The sequence below is a fragment of the Lampetra planeri genome, chromosome 3 (assembly GCF_965212315.1).
Source record: "Lampetra planeri chromosome 3, kcLamPlan1.2.h2, whole genome shotgun sequence".
Classification (NCBI taxonomy): domain Eukaryota; kingdom Metazoa; phylum Chordata; class Hyperoartia; order Petromyzontiformes; family Petromyzontidae; genus Lampetra; species Lampetra planeri.
In genome coordinates, this window is record NC_136109.1 from 21007865 (window position 1) to 21017551 (window position 9687).

The 9687-nt window shown below is 43.8% G+C and overlaps 1 protein-coding gene across 1 annotated transcript; it reads left to right on the plus strand.

Moving 5' to 3' along the window:
* The first annotated feature begins 2948 nt into the window (after positions 1–2948).
* Positions 2949–8405, plus strand: RBM8A (RNA binding motif protein 8A). Its single transcript, XM_078623653.1, has 6 exons — positions 2949–3195; positions 5108–5167; positions 5390–5467; positions 6267–6403; positions 6768–6904; positions 7969–8405. The coding sequence occupies exons 1-6, from the start codon at positions 3129–3131 to the stop codon at positions 8015–8017; spliced, it is 528 nt and encodes a 175-aa protein (XP_078479779.1). The 5' UTR covers positions 2949–3128; the 3' UTR covers positions 8018–8405.
* Positions 8406–9687: the final 1282 nt, after the last annotated feature.

Here is a 9687-nt window from a genome sequence, read left to right on the forward strand (position 1 = left end):
CCTCCTCTCTCTCCCCCCCCCCCGTTTTTATTTTTACGATCAGTGGAAACAAGAAGATGCTCCGTGTATTCGGCACTTTGCTTCGTTCATAATTTCGTAAAAAATTTTTTAACTTAGCTTTATGTAAAACCCCCACCTCTCGCTCACTCTCTCGCTCTCTCTCTCGTTCTGCACGCAGCCCTTCTTGCAGTCCGACGGCCTCCGACGGGTATCATCTGCCACCGAGCACACGGCCTCCTCCATCGCCCACTGCTCCTTGAAGGCCGGCACGGCGTGGGTCAGCCGCGCATGGCAGAACACCTGGTTCTTCTCTCTCCCCTCCTGGCCCTCCCCTCGGAGGGTTTAATGCCTGGGGCATTCGGGTCCAGTGACCAAGCAGGAAAGACCACTACATCCAATGAACAAGTCGTTTAGGTCAATTTTAGCCAAGGGTCATCAATATTGACGAGTGCAATGCGAAGCTTCATTTAGAATGTGTGGCAGCTCAAGGGATTAACAAATGAATTCACTCTCAATGTCCGTTCACCATTGCATGCAGTCCATTTAAAGTCCAACACATTACATGCAGTGTGTGCATTCACTATTTTACAGAAAATATTGAAGGCCCTTAGAAAAGGCTATGAAATGCATTGCAATGATATTAATGAGCATGAAGCAAGAAAATCTATTTACTTTGAAATTGTCACCATGGGGAAATATTGAAATCACACAAGAATTTAAAATTATGGCAAAGCTACATAATTAGGAAGCCTGCAATGAACACTTCATACGCATACTTGTTTATTATAAATTCGTCGGAAGAGGCTCGACATATATTCCATCAAGCAGGTTAAAACGAATTCATGAATGCTACCAATTGTGGAGGACAGTGTGTATTAACTAAGCCCACAAACTGCGGACAAGCAATTAGAAATGCAATTTTAGAATTGAAACGAGATCTTAATTGTGTCCATTCATGCAGCATGCTTGCAGGGTGGTGCCCGTTTCCATGGTACTCACTGGCAGAGCCAGTAGGGGGGGTGGCACGTGCCCCCCCCAATGATCCGATCGAAATCCCTAATTTCGATCGGATCAATAGGTTTTATTAGTAATAAATCGGCATTTTGCGACCCCCACTGCCACTGTGTAGCATATTATTATGTGCCAGGGACTCTATGAGATGATAGGACACTAGTCCATAATTGGCAATAAGTAATGGCAAAGCAGTTATTAGTGACTCACAAAATTGTGCGCAGTTGCTTATACAATACACGACTTCCCTAAAGGCAAACACCTTCAGCGAGCGCGATGCCGATCACACACGGTTCGAATTCGACCCTCGATCGATGGCTGCGCCATCGCCGCACACGCATCGATGAAAAAGCAAGGGATAGGTCCTTACTTGCTAACAACTTCTCTATCATTTTTCATTGCTGGAGGTGTTGCCCCCCCCCCAACCTAAGAATCCTGGCTCCGTCATTGATGGTACTGCTGAGTGAATGGCAAACGTGCTCGCCGACGAACGCACAACAAATGCTATGGGGCATGCTGTATAACTATTCAATTTGGAAGATATATCAATCTAATTGGGCACCAACGTGCCTTCAGTTCTATTTAGGATGTTAAGATTTGTTCAAGGTGAAATTTCAACGTGTAATATTCTTCTTCCGAAAGCGCTGCAAATTTTAAACGGTCACTCGTGCCAAATGAACGATACAACATAATATTCACCTTTGATATACTGCATTGTTTAATGCACAATATACAATATATTCGTTTTCATCAGCCCAGAACTTCAAAAAGGCATGCAGAAAAATATGGCCCAAAATCGGAATTTATTTCAGTATGGTAATACTGCAACATCACAGTACAGGCTAGTCCATTTAATTCTCTAAAACTTAATATTTTTTCGTCTAGCAATGGATGTGAAAACATAAATGTTTAAGCAAACAAATACAATGTTGGGGATCAATTAATTGGAAGGTCACACGACATCTGGACCACCCTGTACAATTGGAATTTATGAGTAGCATCCAAATGCGGCGACATTTCAAGACGTTGTACAGACACGGTGGGCATAATCATTTATAGAGAGGCAGTGAGTAGACTTGAACAGGGAGAGTTAACAGCACAGATGAATGAGGGTAGCAGAGGATGAGGGATCTCCCACTGAGTGAAGGTTCTATGGGGGCTTGATAGTGAAGTCTTTGAGAATAGGGTTTCCCCTTTTTTCTGGCAACAAAACAGGTGTTAAGATGTTAAAACACCAAACTGAAACCTTCTAACAAGGAATCATGTCTGCATTAACCACAACAAGCACTATCAGAGTAATGAGACCTCGGAGTGAGCAGCTTTGCCAGATTGTTTGCATTCTGGCCACAAGTATTGAAGTCTTTATTGCAGGAGTGGAGAGTTTGTGGAGGAGAGTAATGAGATGAGATACGAGGTAGTAGGCATGGCCAGTTCCTAGGAAGGATTTCAAAGAAGGTGTGATCCTATAATTGATCGGAAATTGAAGTGGGAGCTAGTTATTGTGAGCATCGCTCCTCTGCCCTCCGTTGTTGTTGCTGGAGGGCGACCGCCTCCAACTGCCCAGTAGCAGCAGCGTCCTTCACGAGCCTCCTCCACAGAGGCCGATCTTGACACCACTGGTACCAGTCATTGGCAAGTCCACTCAGCTCCACATCCTCCTGTATACCGCATCAGTCCATCCCTTCTCAAACCCCGTGTCGTGCCCGTGTATCCCCTCCATCCGGCATGCCCAGCACGCCCGGTGGCTCTGGGTATGCCGGCAAGGGACTGGACACGTGGCGGCTGGACATGTGGCCGACTTGACCCACACACCGGGGGTCACGTGGCTCGCCCCCCCACCGGCCCTTCCCCTCCAACCCCTCCCCCACCCGACCCCCTCCCTCCCTCCACCCAACACCGCTCTCTCACGATTGGTCTACTCCCTACCCACGTGGGTACCGCCGCACACGCGCCCGAGTGGTGGCCGTCGGCCCACGTGAGCGGATTTCCCGCAGGCCGATTGGTTGAGGCGGGTACCACGTGGTGTCGACGCCATCTCCACCCACCCCCATCCACTCTTCCTCGGCCTTCCTCGCGGCAAAAGAAAAACCTCCCCGGGCTCCGTCTCCTTCGCAGCCATGGCCGACGTGCTCGACCTTCACGAGGCGGTGGGCGCAGACTTCGAGATGGACGACGAAGGCGACGGTGCGTGCCGGGTCGTGCGGTGGCGTGCGGCGGTGGGGTAACGGCGAGTGAGGGAGCGAGGCCTTGCCTGGATTGGGCCTAGGCCTCCCCCTTCATCCCCCGGCGCTTGGAAGCCGTGGCGCAGCGTGTTGGAGGATAAACTCAACTTAAAGGAATACAGCTAAAGGATAAAGCCTGCGGGTTCGACAAACTAAACTTGTTTTTGTTCTAATGTTCACGCGGTCAACTCGCACGCACTGACCAGATTGGTGAAGTATGGCCGTGCAGTAAACTCACACCCCCTCACAGATTGGTGAAGTATTGTCTTACAGTGAACTCACACCCCCTCACAGATTGGTGAAGTATGGTCTTACAGTGAACTCACACCCCCTCACAGATTGGTGAAGTATGGCCGTACAGTAAACTCAAACCCCCTCACAGATTGGTGAAGTATGGCCCTGTAGTGAACTCACACCCCCTCACAGATTGGTGAAGTATGGCCATGTAGTGAACTCGCACCTCCTGACCATATTGGTGAAGTAAGTGGCTATACATTTAGTACGTAACCCAAATGCGTACGCTTGTGTATGGGAGTCTACTGACAGTGTACGTGCGCATAGGAAACGGGGCGGGGGGGTGATGCCTCGATAACAACACTAACAAAAACATTGTGTTCCTGGGTAGTAAGTCTTATTTTCCAATAGCTTATGCCTCAAAAGTACAGGAAGTGGCTATTCCCCACAAACTTTGCTTTTGTGACCTGGACACAAAATAAAAGTTAATAATCCACTCCATTAATAACACTATTACATTTATTCTTATTTTGTTCCTGTGTAGTGGTATTTCATAATTGCCTATGCCTCAAAAGTACAGAAAATTGCCATTATTCCCCACAAACTTTGCCTTTGTGACCAGGACAGTGATATTTTGAAATGTACCTATTTTCAATGAGAAAACGCGGTGTGCATTTGTGTCATTCCTTCACTTAAAGTCCTGGTCACAAAAGCAAAGTTTGTGGGGAATGATAGCCATTTTCTATACTTTTAACGCATAAGCAATTAGAAAATAACATTTACTACCCAGTAACAAAAATCGTGTTACTTAGTTTAATTTGTCTACATTGGCCTTCAAATGAGCCACAATTCAGTTTCTTCAGCTGTCAGACAAGTACTACCGGGAGAAGTGGGACTGGGAGAGATCACTTGGATGCCACCATATCCCTCACTGCGAGCTATCACGCAGCTCAGCAAAATAAGTGGCCAAGATACACAGCTTAATTATTTAATGCAGCCGGCGGTGGACTATCTGTTTGCTTAAACACGTTAATATTATTAATCCTTGATCGTTTCTGCGTGGATTAAATATTGGCCATTCTATATGATTCGGGGGGGGGGGGGGGGTGCGTTAAGCATATGTACGCAGGTGGGGGGAGGGGTCAAGATTTGACATGTTTGCGTACGTACTCAATGGATGGCCCCTAAGGCCATGCAGTCAACTCGCACGCACTGACCAGCTTGGTAAAGTATGGTCATTCGGTGAACCCACACGCCCTGACCATATTGCTGAACTATGACCATGCAGTCAACTCGAATGCACTGACCAGATTGGTGAAATATGGTCGTGCAGTCAACTCACACCCTGACCAGATTGGTGAGGTATAGTGATGCAGTCAACTCACACGCACGGACCAGATCAGTGAAGTATGGGCATGCAGTCAACTGACATGCATTGACCAGATTGGTTAAGTATAGTAATTCAGTGAACTCATCAACTCACCAGAATGGTGAACTATGGGCAAAAACGACAGTGAATAAGGTACAGGTGAGGATCCAAGCATTAGCAAATGCATTTCATGTGGAATGTCTAATCATGGATGGCATTGATGTGTGGTGTAACCTAAACAATAATCATTGCTTGTTTTGTTTTTATTTAGAGAGTATTCACAAGCTGAAGGAAAAGGCGAAGAAACGAAAAGGTCGAGGATTTGTTGGAGGTATGCTGTTGATGCCTGCATCCTTTGAAGAGTCGATTGTCTCTGAAACAATTAACAACAACAAAATACGTACATAAGCTGCTTTCATTAAGGGCTACATATCTTGGCCTTTATGAATACAATTCCAGTAATTATTTCAGTACATATATGCCAAATGTTTATTTCAGGTAGGATGACCAGTATGTTTGTGATGTGTTTCGGACTTGGTTTTGTGTCATAAAGATGAAGGAGGCAGGAGCAGAAAGAAGGAGGACTATGAGTCTGTGGAGCAAGATGGTGATGAGCCTGGACCACAGAGATGTACGTAACCCATTAAAAAGAAAATCCAATGTGTTATCTGCATTTTTTCTAAACATTTGGGGACATGATTCACAAATTTGACAGATCTCTGGTACATCTGAAAAAAATTCATAGACTGTTTTGAAAGAAAGTTTGCTTTGGCCTTTTCATAAATCTGATTTAGAAACGATGTATTAGGTTTAGTGAAGTTTCCTCAAACAAAATATTGCCTCTGGCCGAGTGAATTACACATCACTCTTTTTAAGCCACAGTTTATGCTAGGGTCCCTGCACCCACCAGTTATTGTCTGGCGAATTTCCAAAATATCAATTGTAGCAAATGTGCATTTGTCCCTCTGACCAGGAATTTCACTTTTGGTGGAGTAATCCTTTTGGTCATCAAAAAATCACCAGTCTTAACTTTAGACCAGCGAATTTAAATTTGATCCCCCTGCATGACTGATGTTTCATAAAAAAAGCTCTTTCATGATTAATGTCTGACCAAGATATTAATTGAGTTTTCAGTTGCGTTACACAGCTTTACGTATTTACACTTTTTTGTCACTTATATCCGCCAAAATTGAGCGCAAGTATAGCCCTAAATGGCTGTGATTGCTACCACTGTTATCCCAGTTGTCAAAGTAACCAATTACAAATGTTTAGTAAAAAAATTAAGTTGCATTTTTTTATGTGTAATTCCCAAATCACTTCAGGTGCTACGTGGTAATGTATCTTTACCTTTGAGATAACATCATGACTTGAATAAATGTAATACAAATGTGCGTGGTGTTGAAGTGCATTTTTCGTTGACTGCTCTCCAGCGGTAGAGGGCTGGATCCTTTTCGTGACGGGTGTACACGAGGAGGCCCAAGAAGACGACATGCATGACAAGTTTGGAGAGTTCGGCGAGATCAAGAATGTGCATCTAAACCTGGACCGCCGCACAGGCTTCCTTAAGGTGCCTCAAAGATTAAAATCCTTGTTTGCTGTATCCTGCGCACCTCTGTTGGACATTTTTGCCACAAGGGAGGCTTGGGGGAAAAAATACGAGCAGAGGAAGAAATTACGTATACATTGGAAAAGGAAAACATTTTTAATTCCTGTCATCAAAAAGTAAAATTGACAATGAATTATTTTACGTACATCTATGTTATAAACTTGTTTGTTAGCAAGTGAAGTCAAAACAATTTAACACCAATCCATGTTTCAACTTAACGCAGAGATTTTTCTCTCTTGCATGCAATCAATCTCTAAAGCCACATGTATACGTAATAGTAAAACAAGTGCAACATGTTTAAAGGTGCTGTTAACATTTTCTGCAGGGATATGCATTGGTGGAATACGAGACATTCAAGGAGGCTCAGGCTGCCATGGAGGGTCTCAATGGGGCAGACATCCTGGGCCAGAAAATTGCCGTTGACTGGGCTTTTGTCCGAGGCCCTCCCAAGCACAAGAGAAGGTACAGTTTAGTTTAATGTTTGTATACAACTTGTGCCATGAGTATTTTAATTTGATAGTGGATGGCTGCTTCCTTCTTGGAAAGGCACAGCCATGAAGAAGCATTCATTTAAATTTGTACTCATGTTCATCAAGCCGTTTTTTTTTTAAAGCAGTGAACAGAGCAAGTTTTGTAGCACAGTGGAACATGGCTGTGGACTTAGATGAGGGACACATTTAATAATTGTTCAATCGTGTCAGCTATGATGTTAAAGCCAAGAAAGATGGTTTATTCAATGCTGCCAGTAGCATGTACCATTGTATTTGTACGTGGGACAGAGGTCGCAAACAGGTTTTGATTCCTTACCCGTACCCGTATCCCGCCGCACCAGGGTCGCAAACCGGGTATCGGGTAGGGTACGGGTATCGGGTACCCGATTGCGACCTCTGGGATGAAGCCATGTTGCAGGCGCGGGTCGGTTGATTCTAGGAACTTGAATTGTGAGAAGAGACAAGACGTTGGGAAATGAGTGACAAACGGTTACTCACCAGTGACTCACGTCCTACCCGTACCCGGCCGCACCAGGGTTGCAAACGGGTAACCCGTACCCGGCTGGGTACGGGTAGCCGGGTATCGGGTAGGGTACGGGTATCGGGTACCCGATTGCGACCTCTGACGTGGGATTAAGTGAGATGCACTGGGGCGATTGAAATAGTTGCTTTTTTCATACAATTTTTCAAGTAAACCTATCAATACTAATAGACATACAACTACCATCTAAATACATGGAAATGCACATAATAGTTTGTCATTTGAAGTGATAGCATGTATAAATAACCCCACGTGATTACACTCACAAATTATGATGAGCATGTTTTTTTTGCTCCCCTCCCCAAAAAACACAGATAGCTTGTAATTTGAGTAAACTTTTTGCTATGGATTTTTATCAAGAGCTCAGCCAGAGTTTTACACAGCTTATGTTTGTGAGTATTCAAGTGTCTCTTAACATTCAGTTGAGTTGAAACGGTTGAGCCTTCGCTTTAGAGTTGTGTAACCCGATTGCATTTCGTGACGTTCTTGTGTAGGGTTGGTGGCCGTCGTCGCAGCAGAAGCCCGGACAGGAGACGACGGTGATCTCTCACCCTGCCTGCTGTGACCTGCAGTGCCGACACCATGCGTTTTTGAACCCTTCTAAACGCAGTTTCATATTGACGACAACGTGTACTCTTTTCAGCTTTGGTTAAATAGTTGTCATAGCAGAATGCACACTGAGTGAAATGTGTGCAATTTGCAACAACTATTTTTACCGTACATTATTTTCCAACGTTTTGGAATTTAGATTGTTTGAATTCTGGTGTAAGTTGTATGATGATTAAACTAGGTTTGTCTCGGAACGTTTGTGACAAGATGGCTTTATTGGTTATTTTTTTCACAATTATTCTTTGAAAAACTTGTTTAATGTTTTGTTGTGAAATGTTAGTCAAGCGTTTTACTGAAATAAAACATTTTGTTTCGATTTAAAGCTTTCGTGACTGCAGGGATTCATCTTGGTTCTTTCGGTAAAGTCACGTAGAAGGGAAGTAATAAAATAATAAAAATAAAACATAATAAATTCAAATAATTCTCACGACGTTTCGGCTACAACGCAAGCAGCCGTCTTCAGGTGAAGAATGTAGTACGTGTCGATTGCTGGATGCTGTTAATGTCAACATGTGTTTTATTAAAATTTTACAATTTGGTTTTGAGGGTTGAATATAATGTAACAAAAGGGTCAATTTAATCTGCAATCTTGAATATTGAAAAGAAACATTGAGTGAAAAGTATGACTGGTGAGTATAAATTTGACTCAAATGTTAACGCGACAAACCTTACTAATTGGCTGTCGGGTGGTGGCGGGTTTAGCGAAATTTATATCTATGCGCTCTAACCCAAAACAAACCTATATTATGGATTATATTGGTCGTGAAATCCTACGTGTTAAAATGACTCCTATCTGTCCTATTGTTTTAGGAATTCAGAGTTAAAATGACAAGGCAGCCATTCAGAATGAGTTGCTTTTCGCTGGCTGGTTAAGTGCCTTTAACGGTTACACTGAATCTTGACAATTTTAAACGTGGTCTGGTGTAATTTAGGAAACTTGCAGCAACCCTCTTGAGTTTGATTTGTGACAGTTACGAGTGCTATCTGAACCGGTCCAGGGCCTGCCTTCGCCAACCTGCGCTGACCAGCATGGTTACGTATGGTCAACTGCCATGCGGGCACCAGTGCGGTGAAGTATGATCAAACGAGCTCCATGATTTCGTCCAGCTGTGGATTGACAAATAGCTATAATTTTCTATGTATAATGGAATACCTTAAATTACACGGTATTTTAACACATTCAACTACTGGATGAAGGGCTCCCCACACAGTTGGTCATGGGTGTTCTTTGGCTGTACTTCATGCTGGCCGGTGGGTTTGTGAAAACTCGAGGAGTACAAGTGAAAATTAAAAATGTGGTCCACGAGGAGTCTGTTTCGATACCAAAGTTGAGGGGTTGAGGTCGCAGAGATGGTTTTAGGGAAGTCGTGACCCATTTTAGATGCCCCATAAAAATGTAACCTGCAGAATACAATGTCTGCCTATAGCCCACTAATCAAAATACAATTAACAAATGCTAACTCTCCTGACATACTTGGTTCTTAATCGCCTGTTTGAGTGTAGAAATCTATCGGGTGTCTTAACTGGATAACCCTATATTTGTAAATATATTCTCGGACTTGAAATTGTGTTTTCCCTATTGTAGAAATAGAAACTAGAAATAA

Bases quoted from the DNA above. Each gene is read 5' to 3' on its own strand.
- RBM8A (XM_078623653.1), top strand. From the start codon at position 3,129: ATGGCCGACGTGCTCGACCTTCACGAGGCGGTGGGCGCAGACTTCGAG. The intron at 5,168-5,389 runs GTATGCTGTTGA...TGTGTCATAAAG, and splicing joins AGGTCGAGGATTTGTTGGAG to ATGAAGGAGGCAGGAGCAGA. The intron at 6,404-6,767 runs GTGCCTCAAAGA...CATTTTCTGCAG, and splicing joins GCCGCACAGGCTTCCTTAAG to GGATATGCATTGGTGGAATA.